The 16,699-nt window shown below is 40.4% G+C and overlaps 1 protein-coding gene across 4 annotated transcripts in view; it reads left to right on the top strand.

Moving 5' to 3' along the window:
* Window positions 1–1,561: 1,561 nt before the first annotated feature.
* The window catches only part of LOC131985023 (receptor-type tyrosine-protein phosphatase U-like), a 321,313-nt gene continuing 306,175 nt past the window's right edge, over window positions 1,562–16,699 (top strand). For all 4 annotated transcript variants that reach the window (XM_059350038.1, XM_059350037.1, XM_059350036.1 and 1 more), the window contains exon 1: window positions 1,562–1,813. In XM_059350038.1, coding sequence (XP_059206021.1) covers window positions 1,744–1,813 — 70 coding nt within the window. In that variant the 5' untranslated portion in view covers window positions 1,562–1,743. The remainder of the gene's footprint in view (window positions 1,814–16,699) is intronic.

The raw sequence follows: 16,699 nt of genomic DNA, 5'->3' as shown, positions 1-16,699 counted from the left end.
GATATCTATTAGTTTAAATTGTCCCCTATTCACCTGTAGTGTCTGCCCTAAAACAAGGTGATACCTGCTGCATTAATTAAAACCAAGCCCCGTGGGCGAGGTCAGAGGTCAGGGTCAGCTGCAGAACAGCCCTGCTGGAGCTGGATGAAGTGATTCAGCAGCGAAACTCTGCTGCAGGCATTTCACCAGTGGCACAAACCATGTGTTAGATCAGGGATGGGCAACATAAAAACTGGAGGGGGCCACAATTTTTCACTGACACTACCACAGGGCCACATATGGGACCGTGCACTTAACCAGATGTGATGAAACTGCAATTTTAAATATGTTTACAGTGCAGTAACTTAACATATTTCATGCTCAAATGCATGTATAAGGGCTACATAGTGGTCTAGTGGTTAGCACTCTGGCCTCACAGCAAGAGGGTCACCAGTTCACCTCCCGCCTGTGGTTTTTCTGTGTGGAGTTTGCATGTTCTCCCCGTGTCAGTGTGGGTTCTCACCAGGTCCTCCGGAATCTCCCACAGTCCAACAACATTTTAATTGGTGAATCTAAATTGCCCGTAGGAGTGAATGAGAGTGTGATTGTCTTTATCTGTCCCTGTGATAGTCTGGAGACCTGTCCAGTGTGTACCCCGCCAGTATATATATATATATATATATATATATATATATATATATATATATATATATATATATATATCCTTTATTTAACCAGGAAAAAAAGTCTCGTTGAGATTAAAAAAATCTCTTTTACAAGAGAGACCTGGCCAAGAATGCAGCATAAAAGGTGACAAGTTACAACATTTAAAACACAGTGAACATAAACAATTAAATACAATTAAATACATATGCAGCCATCACAGCATCAGTGAAAGAGCCTCAAGTAAATAGGAAAACAAAAGGTTTGAAGCAAATAAAAAATAACCACTTACTGTTATTTCTTTTTTTTTCAGTGCCACAACAGCAGACCAACATTAATTGCAAGAAGTAATGCAATTTTGTCCATTTTTACACTGAACTTCAGATTCTATGCTCAAATGCATGTAGGCGTACTGAGGGCCACTTCAAGTGAGGGTGTATGCGGGCCTACAGTTGCAAATCCCTGTGTTAGATACTTAAAACAGTTACTCCTGTATCATATTAATGACAAAAAGTGCCATGAGTGAATTTTTAGCCTTTGGCAAGGTGCTGCTGGAATAATAGCCCCAAACAAGTGAGTCACAATTTATTCTAGTGGCTTTAGCAGGATAATGGAGAGCAATGTGGCCTGTTTGGAGGCCAGAGATGCACTTAAAGGCAACACTGAGGAGAAATGTCCCCTCTAATGCGACAGTGTGCTGACTAACTGTGCCTAGTCACTCGCTGATCCACACAAACTGCAGATACACTGACTTTTTGTGAATGCATGTGGATGTGCCACCTGCTCGCCACATGGAGGCGCCGCAGACCCGCATTCCCGCGTCACACTCGCTCGCCTGACAGTACAAAAAGTAGCGGAGCCGTTAGAGGAGAAAGGGGGGCTCTTTTGGAACGCTTTAGCTCGAGATCAGATGCTCCCTGTGCGGGCTGAGGAGGGAGCAGGCAGCCAGCGCTTCTTTCTGCAGGGGGATTCAGCGCTGACTGGAGCCGAGCGCACAACTTTCTCTCTCCAGTCCTGCTGCTGCCGCCGCCGCTGCCGGACTTTTCTTTAGGATTTTTCTTCTTGTGACAAAACGAGCTGGACTTAACTTCTTCTGCCAACATGTATGCAGCAGCATTGCTACTGGTGCTGGCCGTCAGGATCTACGCAGACAGCATGGAGGGACCAACAGGTAAAGGAGGGAAGGGAAGAAATGTTTGGATTTTGCCGAGCGCGCACCTGCAAAATCTCGCTGTTTTAAAGTTGATTGCGAGGGTTTAAAGTCGCTCTTTCACCACAGCGGAGACTCATACGCTCAAGTCAAGATTGCATTTTGCTCTGCAGCTTAAAAAGTTCTATCAGAGTGTGTGTTCGGCTGTTAAAATCAGCTCCTTGCTGCATGCAGTGGTGTGAACTTTCTCCTTTGTGCATATATTCCAGAGGGCATGAAATATGAAATTGCCTGCAACCAGCATCATTTCATTACACGACTCAGTGCTATTTGTGATTAGGTATGTTATATATAAGGTTAGTCTCACAAGAGTGGAAAAAATGTCCTTAAAAATGAAAATTCATTCTTTTTTTTGCAACCTAAACCCATTCTTTCCCCACATATCTGTCCGGTGCCTTCAGCATCATGTCTGTCATGTTTGCATTATTCAGGCTTCAGTTGGTGGCAACAACACTCAGCTCTAATGCCACTGAATGTAATGATGAAGCCGTCCCTCACTGCATTACACTGTATTTTTTGCTGATGATGTATATGAAATGGGCTGCTAACTTTGCCTGCATGTTAATAGTATTGATGGAACATGTTGCATAATTATGTTGCTGATGCAAGGGGGAGGATGATGCAGTTGACTGGTTCAGCGAGTAGAAAATCAGCCATCAGAGGAGGAATGAATCAGGAGGAGCGTGTTTTCTGCAAAGCAATACAGTGGAGATGAATTAGTAATGTCAGTGTTGTGCCCCAAATAAAAGCGCTGGCAGCTGATCCAAGTGTTCTCTATGTGTGTCAGTCACACGCTGATAGACACAAGTAGTTTTAAAGTGATCTCAGGGAGAAAAGTGAGATTTTAAGCCACAATACTTGAAATCCACTGAGCCTAGTTGAGATAGGATCTCAAATCCTTTTAAGTTTGCCTGTGGCGAGTTTAAAATTTGACTGGTTGGTGTTTTTTTTCCAAGGCCTCCCAACCTTGTCTTTTGAGGAACGTTGTGGAATACAGGAGCAGAAATGCCCCCGGTGGCTCCCTGTCAAGTTGTCTCAAGTAAAAGTGACAGTTGGTTAATCTGAAGAATGCTTTGCATCTCATGTGAGCGTTGGTATAAATACTCCGGTGCAGGGGGGATCAGTTACACAGCCACCTAAACCAGTTGCTGCACAGAGCCAGCCACTCCCTGCATGCTCTCCAGGATCAAGTTGGTTCTGTAGGCAAGAACAAGCCAACTGTCTTATGGGATTACACAGAAAAAAGGGAGGACCAGCTGGCTACGTTCGCTTTGGGTTGGAAAATACAAGAGTGGTTGACGTGAACTGAAATCCAAAGTGGATATTTTTTTCTTCCTAAAATATATGTCAAATTACCTATAGTTGTCTTTACTAACATGTGAATAACTAAAAACTGAGTGAGACCCCATCCATTTACTTATTTATTTCACACTATGTACACTTTTTCGTGTGGTAGTCCTAATAATTGTCCTCTGATGTGACATTACTTGAAATGATAATTCAGTTCAGTTCAGCTTTTTTATTTCGAACATGGGCGACTAACACAACAAAGTCAACTCCAAAACAAACAAATCCAATGAGATTAATCAAAAACAAAAATAGCAACAGTCAAAACAAAAGCTATAATAATTAATAAAGGGATTGTCAGAAAAAGAAGAAACACTTAACCATTATCAGTTTGTCCTGATTATATTTCCACAACAATAGTTATCAATTTAATTTGACAATCATGTCATTCTCTGACTAAAAGATGTACACATAGTGACTTATCATAAAAGTTTGGCTTACAATGTGGACAATAGTCATGTTTCAAACAAAATATTCAAATACTTGAATCATAATGCTCATGTATTAGAGATGGATTCATTTTTGGAAATCAAGTTGTTCATAAAAACAGAGAATTTGATAAAACATAAACCATTTTTATTTACATTTGTCACTGTGGACACAAAAATGGAGCGTCATGTCAACCACCCACATTGTGTTGTCAAGAATGGAAACTGGAGGGAAATATCCACATATGAAGTGATCGGTCAAGACAAACATGGTTTTGATCTGAACATCATGACTTCTTTGGTACAGACTGAAATATGTAGCACATTGTGTTGAAGTACAGACAGTTGGCATGAGTTTGTGCTTTTGTTATTATTCATTTTAGTAAGTTTTCACGTCGGCTGCAACTGGCTGCAACTTGATAAGGCTGTATTGACACCAATGCCGGTTTTGATTGAGCTTTTTGGTCTGATTCTTTACTGATTCCCTGATTGATTCCTGATCTTTTTTTTGTATTGAAAAACAGTTTTCACCCTCAACTCAGCTCTTTTATTATCTCTGAGAATTGATATATACAGAAGATCTGTACAGCATTCCTTTTTTATTTAGGTTTTCTTAGTCGCATATAAATAATAAAATAAATACATAAATTCCTGGAATTAAAGACCGTGTTGGAGAGAGAAAAGTTACTGCATGTTGCCGATGTTTCCACCTTTACTTGACGTTATAATTTTACAGACAAGCAGCAATGTTGTTATCTTTCTCTGGGAAGTGAAACGCACTTGGAACGTTTCTTAGAAAAGACGTATGAGTTTAACATCATTGTTTCACAATACACAACTGTCAGAAAAACATGGCGGCTTTGATAAAAGGAATTAACTAATTTGGAACCAGTTCTTGATCTGTTGATTTTTTTTTCCCTCATGAATCGATTATTAAAAATCTCAGCAGGTGATGATGCATTTTGTTCTGTCTGACCAACAGTCCTGCACCCAAAGATGCAGAACTTCCATAATGACATTTAAGTAGCTGTGATTAGAGTTTTTTTTTTTAATGATTCAACAAAGTTGCTGATTAATTCTACTTGCTGTTGTCTAATTAATATATTGACTTATCCTTGCAAGTCAAACTATTAGGGGTGTACAGTTTCATTGTGATATGATATTGATTCTTGATTAATTCACAGCAAACACCGTGTTGTTGTCCAAAGTCCACCACAATATAATTTCAATTTAATCAATATCATATTCAATCAATATGAGATGATATCATGACATTTAACACAGTTGTTACATTAATAAGAGGGGTTTCAAAGTTAATCAGCCCCGTACAGCCTAATTTCTTCTCAAGTGGGCTGGACCAGTAACACAGGGTCTCCTACTCTCATTAGGAAATAGTGAGCCACAGTAGAATTGTAAGAATAGCGATGCATTTGATTGAAAATTTGGTATAAATTACTTTCTGTGAACCCCAGTGGGCCACATTGGACCCTTTGGTGGTCAGGGTCCGGCCCTCAGGCAACACCGCTGATTCATATCAACTGATCTCTTCCAGAAATTCAAATAAAGTAACTATCTTTACTTTTTAATAAAAACAATACATATAAAGTGGGAATTATAAAATATAAAGGAGTTTATAGAAGATGATGACACGTGTGTGTGTGTGTGTGTGTGTGTATATATATATAATGAGAGAGAGAGAGAGATTTACCATGATACCCCTATCAACTATTAGTGAAAACTTTGGTACCAATATGAAATCTTTGTTCCCAATAACTACTATACCTTAATGTTTGTTTATCTAAGTGGATTTTTTTTACAATAACCATAATTTATAAATGGTAAACAGTGTTTAATCTTAATTTATAAACCGTATGTAGGCCATTTAGAATGTTTAACTAACTAAATGATTTATAAATGGCAAATAGATGGTGTATTAATATAATTTCATAGTTATTTTATCATTAACAAACAATTAAATTATATTTATTGTTCATTTATAGTTTTAGTTGAAGTCATTATAACGTTTTTAACACCATATTAAGTATGTTAATGATTTCGAAATGATTCATATACCTTTTAAGAAACTGGTTGAAAACATTTAAAGATTAAATATGTATAGCACTTTGTAAATGGTTAATAATTGGTTTATAAACCATCTATATACATAATTTAGCTGGTTATTGTAAAGTGTTACCAATTTTTTTTTTTTATTCAAAGGATTATGCAATGCCATTTACATAAAGAACTAAAGCCCATACAGCCATGTGTTAGGAAAGTTGCTTGATCTAGAGCAGGGAACATGTGATAAAAGAAGAAGTGTAGCCCAGTGCTATGTATATTGGCTGTGTTGCGGAAGGTTTCATCATTCCAGTCACGTCCGTTGATGGTAGCAGGTTGTGGGGATTCTCGGCGCAAATGTGACAAACTGCTGATTTACTTTTGGAAAGTGAGGCAGTCATGAACTTTCAGTACTTGACACTTGTTGCTACACCATGCTCAGGACACATTTCAGTTGATACTTTGAAAGAATGACACAGCTGTAGGTATGAACCTTTAAAGACTGAGCCTTCCAGTTTGTTGACGTCATGTAGTCTGAACTTTCAGCATTTCCCTTTTGGGGGCTGCCAACAAGTTGTGACGTGCGGCTTTAATGCTGAAAATAAAAGAAGATGCAGTCAGCTCCGTAGTCTCACCTACAGAAGGTTGTTTTTGTTGTCTCTGCCTTTATCGGGTGAAGAACTATATTTGGTAAGTTCAGTGGATATCAAAATAAGGTCCCGATGTCTCTCTGTGAGGTCGCAGAACCACATGGATTTCTTCCAGCTAATCAGGAAAGATCAGGCTATGTTACTAGATTAAAGTGGCAAATCTACAAGAAAAAAAGTCGCAGATTTACGAGAGAAAAGGGAAAAAAACAAGTTTTTCCTTGCAGATTTACCACTTTAAATCTCATAAATCTGCACATTTTTTACCTTTAATTTGAGATTTTTTCTCACAAATTTGTACTTTAAAAAAAAAAAATATTACAATTTGCAAGTATTTCAATGAGTGCCATATTAAGGGTTAAGCGCACCTGGCTCCTGTTAGCGGGTGCTGTGAGGAGTCAGAGCAGGAAGGTAATTTAATCTCTGAATGAAACCACGTGAGTGAACCCCTACACTGAGCGGCCCTGACACCTAGCTCCAAACACTCCGAGATTCGAGGTCGGAAAGAGGTTACCAAAAGAAGTTGCAGAAGTTACTTGTTGTGTGTTCTCAGAATCAAGTGAAACCTCCAGGCCTGAAAATTGAAGCCAATGCAAAAGTGCCTTCAACCTGTATTCTATCTCGTGGCCAGCAGGGGGCGACTCCACTGGTGTCCATCTGTTGCATGTGACAGAGTCATTCCAATGTTCCCAGAGTCCTATCTTCCCCATATTTATATAGCACAGGGGTCAGGAACATTTACTAACAAAAGAGTCATTGTTGGCCAAATAAAGAGAAACATTTTCATAATGGAGCCGCAAACCTTATTTTGAGCCTTACAAGCAAGATAAAACAGCCTTCCAGTTTGTTGACGTCATGTAGTCTTTGAATGCTGAACTTTCAGCATTTCCCTTTTGGGGGCTGCCAACATGTTGTGATGTGCGGCTTTAATGCTGAAAATAAAAGAAGATGCTCCGTCGTGTCACCCACAGAAGGTTGTTTAAGCACCCGGCTCCTGTTAGCGGGTGCTCTGAGGAGTCAGAGCAGGAAGGTAATTTAATCTCTGAATGAAACCACGTGAGTGAACCCCAACACTGAGCGGTCCTGACACGTAGCTCCAAACACGCCGAGATTAGAGGTCGGAATGAGGTTACCTTGAAAAGACCACACTGAAATGGGCGCTGACACGAGAAGGTGGGCTTTCCTTTCACGGGCTGCTGGGAGGATGCAGAAAGGGTCCTCGGTGTGCAACGGCGTGGATCCGGCTCAGTGTTAATCCAACAGAAAATAGCCTGACACACACGGATCTCCTGGGGCAAATGTGGAGGCTGTAAATGGAGAAAATGGAGCGTATGCTGGCACAAAAGGCAATGATGAAATGCGGTTGTTCTGGAGGAAATAACACAAGATTCTTTAATGGAACAATTGCATAATGGCTTCACGTTGTTCAAGAAAATGAGTACACTCTGTAATTATAGTTTGTGATAATGAGATGGCAAAGGAACAAGGATCGTTTCGACACATTTTTATAGAGAAAAGAACAAAAATCACAGAAATCTATCAATAGAGTGACTTTGCATTGTTTCCAGACAGTTACAAGTCCTCCGAGATATGGGGACTGAGTTTTAGAAGCAACAGACTGAACAATCTGACTTTAATTGTCTTTTTGGCTGGAGAAAAATGGATGCAATTAAACTAGAAATGGATAAAAATGACCAATGTGAAATGATAAAGTACAGCCCACGTTTCACTCCTCCCCTTTCTGGTGCAGCATTAGATGGGTTGCATATTGCAAACACTCCACATGAGCCTGTTCTTTTTGAGTTAAAATGGATGGGTCAAGCATATAATGTGTGGACATATTCAATCAGCCGACGCAGCCTGACAGATGCAGCCAGTGAGAGCAGAGCAGCCGGCTTAGGCGGAAGTCAGTCGGGCCTTTTCCTTCCCTACATTCCACCACTTTGATGGCTTTGGAGAAGTTTTAATTGCCTCTGCTTTTAGTCGCCGGTCGTTCGTCTCCGAGAGTTTTATTGGCACAGTGGCTAAAGCAAACTTGTAAAGGTGTTCAGCGGAATTAACATTTTACTTTTAATCATCACAGCTGAAGAGTTTGGAAGTTCTGAGTCTTGGCAAACTTCTATGCCTTTATATATACTCAGAGCATGATTACTTCTATTTATCTAAAAGTGATTTCCTCTTATCATCGAGTGAGGAGTTGGGGCTGCTGTTGTGCAACTGAAGTCAATTTTCTCCAAGGGAGTTAAGTTGTTAAAATCCAGTGTCGCTTCCAAGAGACCTTATTGTGCCTGTCTGCTGAATTCCTTCAACTCTATCCATAACACACATCCTGTATCTTGTCAGGTATCCTTTTTTTGCAACAAGCAGTCCTGTCCAGTGGACAGATTGGTCCGTACGTGTAACAGTTTCTGTCATATTTTCATCTTATAGTTGAACCTGTTCAGGTTACCAGTTTGGAAAAGCAGTCCATGTAATTGGGATTCCAAGCCAAGAATTTGTGAGATAATGGCAATGTTGTTCACTTGATTAAAAAGAAGTATAAAAGTATTGACAAACTTTTGGCAAAATGGCTGCGTAGCCACCATTGCCATCACTTACAGGTAGCACTGAGGGTAACTATGTGTGAGCAGACGAATTCACAAGAACTGGATGTTTTCTAAATTTTTCTACCAAAAATGATGTCTCAAAAGTGTACACTCTCTGTATCGAAGTTACTTGTTGCGTGTTCTAAGCTGGCATGCTTACCTTATATCAGAATCAAGTTGCTCTTAAATGTCCCCCGTTTTTCAACTGAACTGGGAAAAACTGCATTCTCTTACTCAGCACCCTGGGAATGGAACAATCTACAGAAAAAGCTTAAACTAAAAAGTCTATCAATCAATGAATTTAAAGCTACCATCAAGACTGTGGTGATAGAGAAATGTGCTTGTTTTTCTTAATAAGACTCATTATGTTTTAATATTGTGTTATATTGCACTTGTTCTATTGTAAATATTTATTTTTTGACACTTGTGTTGAGTTTTGGCTGCTATTTTGGCTAGGTCTGAGATTCTGTATCTCAATGGGACTTCCTGGTTAAATAAAGGTTAAATAAAAAAAAAAAGTGAAACCTCCAGTACAGGCCTGAAAATTGAAGCCAGTGCAAAAGTGCCTTCAACCTGTATTCTATCTTATGGCCTGTAGGGGGCGACTCCACTGGTGTCCATCTGTTGCATGTGACGGAGTCATTATTCAAATGTTCCCCATATTTATATATCACATAATGGGAACATAACAAAGGGTCCTGTGTTGTCGGGGTACCAGGTTTACCAGCTCTTTATAGCAAATAATTGGGACCTGAACAATCTCTGTACCACCTTTACCTGTGCTTTAGCTTTATCTGTACTATCTTGAGAATCAGGAACTTGGGAACTTCGGACCTGGGGAACAAAGATACAGATACAGAAGATATTTTCTTGAATATTTACTGATAGTTGTTTTGAAACACCAGCCTATGTAGAAAACCACATGTCGGTCATCCATGGTGGTAGCAATGAGACCATCCTGGACTGCCTTGTGCAACATGTCTATGAAGTTAATCTATCCGTGCTGCTGCTGCTGGCGTGTGCCGTCACCACCAGGCCTTCTTAATGGAGCTGACAGAGCTGCCAGAGCGGCTGGGCCTGCACCCACGAGGCTTCATCGTGGGGAGAACCATGACCGGCTTTGCATCTCCAGGTGTTAGAAACGTGTTGTTTCTTTTCCCCTCCGTCAACAACAAATCATTATCGAGCAGATGGAGGAGTGCCAGCAGGCGCCACGCTGCCTGTCAAGCTGATCGCTAAACATGTTTAAACAATAAAGTTAATTTGCTCCTTTTTAGACATCCTCTCGTGTTGGCGAACGCCAATGTTGGTATTCAATTTAGATTACTTCTACGAAGCTGCTGGGTTTGTGATTGCTGTCGCTCGCTTTCCCCTCAGTGACTCATTGCTTACACAGATCTCAGTTTTATTTCAACAAGCTATATAATGATCTGCTAGATGAAACCCTTCATGAAATCAGGGAAATAGGTGAGAGGAAGACATTTTGCATAGCATGAAGGCATAAGATGCTTGAGGATCAGCTGCTGAGGGAATCTGGATCTTGGAATTTGCTGCTAATTTCTGATTAAAGAGTCCCACAGGACTGACCTGCTGCCGGGGCAACCAAAGCCAGGGATTTAACGCATTCAGACTTTTGAACCACATATGATACTCTGACATCAGCATGCTTTTTAGCACATTATTAGAAATGCTCCAAGTGCCTGAGATGCCTCTCTGCACTCCTCCAAGCCCTTCTCTCTTCCACCGTCTGCCTCAGATCACGTCTCAAATTGTCCATGGTGCATTGAGAGTGCGAGTCGATGCTTTGAAAGCAGACGCACAGGCATCCTACCCGATTGTGGCGAAGTAATTGCACTGACAACAATATCTATCTCTGAAAACTTGACTACATTTCATGTCAGCAAAGTGTATCTTAATTCCTCAAGAAAGGAAATATCATCACGCCAGGCACTTATCTCGTCAAATCTGAAAGAATGAACCTTGAACAAGTTCACCTTAAAACACTTTCACGCTGTTGGATAACAGTCGCTAGTGATGTGTGTTCCTCTGCCTTTTTGTTGCTGTGGTGATGTCTATTGACTCTCCCTAAGAGAGAACACTGCAGCTGTCTCACTCATAAGGACACAGTATTTAGAAGAAGGTTTTCAGTATGTAGAGCATTCATACTAGAAGTGACTAAATGAAATGTAGTCAAAAAAGTCAAAATGCAAACTAAAGGTCCTTGACTTTTACCTTTGATGGACACTAATGGTCTCACCATAGACAGCACCAAGAATTGACAATTGAACAAATGAGCATGGGGAGACGAGGGCAAGGACGAAAACAAATCTGTCTTTATTAATTTGTTTAAGTGAATGCATTAAGTTTTATTTGCAAGTAATTTCGACAATGTGTACACGAGGATTGTTAGAAAGGGAATGTGCAACATTTCTCATCTTAAAACAGTAGAAACAAGAAGAAGTAAAGGAAACACTAATAAATGATGAAGAATAGGAACACATATAACTTGCATATAAGAGAAAAAGATGAATGCCAGAAATTTTTTTAATTGAATCAAGGGAGTTCCAGTGATGTGTGTGTGTCATTATGGTGAAATATGGTCCTGTAGGCACCTACTGTAGCAGGAAGCACCACAGAACCACAAACAAACAGTTGACTTTCACTCAGGAGAACGAGGTTCATGTCCCGTGTGAAATCAAAAGTAAATTACTTTTTATGTTACTTACGTGTCTCATGGTAGTGGTTGACCGATAAGGGTTTTTTAAGGCCGATACCGATTATTTTGACATCAGTCTTAAAGGAACACTCCACCGTTTTTTCATATTAAAACATGTTATTTGGTCAAGTAAGACGAGTTGACACAGACCTCTTGCGTCTCAATGCGTGCACTCAATCGCCCTGGCGCGCGGCGCCACTTGGCTAGCATTTAGCTTAGCCCAGTTCATTCATTAGGATCCAAACAGATGGACAGTTAGAAGCGACCAAACTCCTCCACGTTTTCCCTATTTAAATACAGCTACACGAGTAGTTAAACGACCAAGTATGGCGACACAAAATAAAACGTGGCGCTTTTCTAAGCGGATAAAAAGGATAACTATAATGTATGGCGGAATAGCACTTGGGAGCACTTCAACTCGGCGCAGTAATATCATCACTCCTGAAAAATCTTCTCCCCCTCCCTCTCCCTCTCTGAAACATTATTATTAGGCACTATATACCTTCTGCTTGTTATCGCAACCCTTTACGATGCACGTTATAACCATGATTGTTCACAAATATCTTCCTACAACCTGATACTTCGTCAGCTCTGCTCGAACTACTACTCCTGGTGCAGCTCACGTTGGTTCTGTTGACGGAAGTGAGAGGGAGCGGAAGTGAGAGGGAGAGGGAGAGGGAGGGGGAGAAGATTTTTCAGGAGTGATGATATTACTGCGCCGAGTCGAAGTGCTCCCAAGTGCTATTCCGCCATACATTATAGTTATCCTTTTTATCCGCTTAGAAAAGCGCCACGTTTTATTTTGTGTCGCCATACTTGGTCGTTTAACTACTCGTGTAGCTGTATTTAAATAGGGAAAACGTGGAGGAGTTTGGTCGCTATTAAACTGTCCATCTGTTTGGATCCTAATGAATGAACTGGGCTAAGCTAAGTGCTAGCCAAGTGGCGCTGCGCGCCAGGACGATTGAGTGCACGCATTGAGACGCAAGAGGTCTGTATCAACTCGTCTTACTTGACCGAATAACATGTTTTAATATGAAAAAACGGTGGAGTGTTCCTTTAACTGATCCCCGATATGTGCTGCCGGTTTTTTTTGGGCCGATTCTTGAAGCCGATATTGCCTTTTCTCCCTCCATTTACATGATAAAAATGACACAATGATAACAAATGTTACACAAGTCTCAATTTAAACCAAAAAAGAAACATTTATTGACAAAACCAACAAAACATATTAACAGTTGGATAGCAAACAATGTGTATGTTGTTCTAGGCCTCGAGGTGGTGGCGCCTCAGATGATCCACATATTTGATGTGTTTTTATATCATTATCATATATTATTATTTGTTTTGTATCAGCAGCAGCTCACCAGAGAATGACAGATGTTGCACAAAACGCAAAAAACGCAAATATCAGCCCGATATATTGGTCGACCTCTATCTCACGCCTTACCTGGATGTTTTTTGCCCTAGAGCTTGGTCAGTTGTTTTGTAGCATAAATTCACAGAAACTGTAAACTACTATTTTTACAACCACAAACCGAAAAAGAACGCTCCTCATTATGAAATTTTGACAAACGCTAATATGTGTTATTATGGGTCTTTCCGACAGATGGTCTATTCTGACGTTTAGGTTTGAGATCTTGTTGCTCCAGAAGTACAGGGGGTAGGAAGAAGGTACGGGGCCATTGGACCCTCTACTTTAAGGGCTGCCCAATTTAGATAAAATGTCCAATTTTGAATATTTTGTCTGATATTACAAATGAAAAATGATTAACTATATTGAAGAGTGTATTGAAATGAACATGATGTGACTTTTTTTTTTTTAAGGATATCTACCAAACCGGGATTTTTTCTCAAGCTTATGTAGAATATGTTTTGTCGCCCGGAACATTTCTGCAGCACCACAATACTTCATTCAGAATGGTATTTTGACTCATATTGCACCTCCTGAGATTTGGATATTGCATCAGTCCATATTACTCTTTTGATAAAATGTTGATTCATTGTGCAGCACGTCTTTAAGCCCCTGGCCCGATTTGGTGTTGTGGCTGGTGTAATCCCAACAGATGGTCAATTTTTCTCTTGATATTCACTATTTTCTGGGATAACAGAATATAACTAATTTACAAATACTAAAAATAGAGGGACAAGTTCAGAATTCCAGATTTACATAAAATGTAGCTAAACATAAAACTGAATATGATTTAAAAAAAAAAACACCAATAGAGAAATGTTATGTCCTGAAATAGGAATATAAAAGATGGAACTGTAGGTGCCAACCAACTGCAAATGAATGCCAAACCACTGATGAAGATATGGTCTGTGGTGTTAATAACATTTTTACAGAAAGACAGTTGCACTTATTTTCATTATCAGCTTCTACAGTGTGTGGGAGGTATTGTTTTCATCTTGTGAGTCTCTGCATGTGTCAGCATGGCAAAATGAAAATCCATGGGACGCCCACTGTAGCACTACCTACCATAGAAGCAGTTTCCGTTTTTTTGCCATGTGCTTATATGTCTGTCTGTCTGTCTGTGGACAGATTTGATCATCTTGCAAGGTGCAGTCAAGAAACTTTACAGATGTGGATTTGAGATCAAAGGAAGGCCGAGTTCAAAGAAGGTGTGGTGTACAGTTGGGTGATGTCTAACAGATTGGCTTCTGAGGATGTCCACAGTGAATCATCACGACCGACCATGATATTATTAGCACAAGTCATCCAAACTATGGGCACACAACCCACTGCAATGGCTGTATCCACCATTAAGATTAAAAGGATGCCTGTCCTCTTATTAGCTCTTCACCACGAATTAGTGCATTACAAAGGTTATAATCGTTTTTGGATTTTTCATTAGTTTGTTGTTTTAATTTCGTTCTGATTTTTTTTTTTTTCCAATTCAGCTAGCTTTAATGAGTTTTTAGAGTGAGTTTACTAGTTTTAATTAGTTTTTATTTTTTGGAAAATGCTTAGTTTTTGTTAGTTTTAGTGTTTTTGTAATGGGGTATTTGTTGGGTGCCAGATTCAGAAAAGTCACAATAAATGTCGCCTTTATTTCCTTTGTCTGATCCATCTCAGCCCCAATAAGTTTATTAAGTCATAAAACCAGATAGATGAAATAGGTTTCATATCAACCAAAAAGGTTTACGTATGAAAAAAGTTGACAAAGACGAAAATGAAGGACATTTTCACTATAATTTTAGTTTTGTAACCACAAAATACAGTTTCAGCTAGTTATCATTTTTTAAAAACTCGTTTTAATTTTTATTTCAGTCAACGAAAATGCTTTTTTAATTCTCAATTTCGTTATTTTGTTAGTTTTCGTTAACTATAATAACCTTGACGGGGCGGCTGTGGCTCGGTTGGTAGAGCGGGTTGCCCACCGATCGATGAGTTGGTGGTTCGATCCCTGACCATGGCAGCCTACACGTCGAAGTATCCTTGAGCAAGATACTGAACCCCAAATTGCTCCCAATGCTGCTTTCATCGGTGTGAGAATGAATTCCCAATGGTGGCAGGTTGCACCGTTTAGAGTAGCCTCTGCCACCAGTATGAATGCCCTCACCCTCACTTGCAGTGGCCCTCAGTACAACGACATGCATTTGAAATCTTAAAAGTGCAGTGTAAAAATGCACAAAATTACTTCTTGCAATTAATGTTGGTCTGCTGTTCTTGCACTAAATCAAAAAAAGAAATCACAGTAAGTGTTTTTTTTTTTTTTTGCTTCAAACCTTTTGTATTCCTATTTATACTGTTATACATGCATTTGAGCATGAAATATATTAAGTTATTGCACTGTGAACATATTTAAAATTGCATTTTCATCATATCTGGTTAAGGGACGGTCCTATATGTGGCCCTGTGGTAGTGTCCATGAAAAATTGTGGCCCCCTCCAGCATTTAAGTTGCCCATCCCTGAGTTGGACAATGAGATGAGATATGCAGGTGCATGACTGTTCTGCAGTGATGGCTGCCTGTCCATTTAGTGCAGTCCTGCTCTCCGTCAGATTCAGCCGCTGCTGCCATTACCTCCCAGATTTGTCACCGCCGCTGACAGCCAGCCGTGAATAATCTTTATGAATATTCCTCTATCGCTCTTGCTGCATAGCCGACGGTGTGTTTACACTCTGCGGCTGAACCAATTGTCCGAGCTTTTCCCCGGCCATGAAACCTGTGGTCGGACCTGTCACCAGCGATGACGGGTGGAGCGGTGACGCTGGCAGCGGAGAGGAAACTGTCGCTCGGTTATCGCCGCAGCGTGAGATGACCGAGCAGCAGATTCAGCAGACGGGGTCAGAGTTCAGCCACAGGATGATTTTGTGGCGGTGCTGTCAGCACATGTCGCTTTAGATTGAGATGACATCTAGGGCCAAACTGAGGGAATAGCATTCCTCTCGCTTCCTTTCCTCTCTGCAGCTTCTGGGGTAAAGTAACTGCATGATGCCAAAAGCTATTTCTTTTCAGCTCCGCTACCTCCTCCTATCTCCCAGAGTTTCCCCCCTTGGGCTCACATGTTTAGTCCCCCGTGTCATTAATGTTGAAGACCACAGTGCAGATAAACTCAAGTTAGATTAACTCCAAACTCACCCTGTCTTATATCTTACCCTTCATTTTAAGATTAAAAAAAAGAAGAAAAAATCAGTGATATGGAGCAAGACCCGGGGTGTGTAGGTCCCAGGGTAGCTGTAGATATTACACTTTAAAAAGTAGGCGTTTAAAGTTATCAAACCTGTGGGCCTCCGAGTGTCCCTGTGGCGCACAAGAGATATTAAAAGTTGAAGGGAAACTTGGAGGAAAAAAAAGAGTCATATTATTAAATAAATAATACGACATGTCCCTCAACGGAGTGAACAAGGGCACTGCGGCATCGCCCGCTCACCCCTGTCAAGGTTAGCAGTGACCCTCCTGTGCACAGCAGGGGAGGTTCTGCAGCATGAGCAGCAACACCTGTGTGTCTGCTTTCACTGCGGGACGTCTTCATCAACAACTTCTTCACTTCCTCCTTCGCAAGCAAATTTGGATCAAAGCCAGTTTTGTGGCTTCATTTCTGCCCTTTCTCCGGAGCATC

This window comes from Centropristis striata, chromosome 14 (genome assembly GCF_030273125.1).
Source record: "Centropristis striata isolate RG_2023a ecotype Rhode Island chromosome 14, C.striata_1.0, whole genome shotgun sequence".
NCBI classification, from domain to species: Eukaryota; Metazoa; Chordata; class Actinopteri; order Perciformes; family Serranidae; genus Centropristis; species Centropristis striata.
Note: the sequence above shows the minus strand (reverse complement) of the source record. Positions and strands in the feature narration are given on the sequence as shown.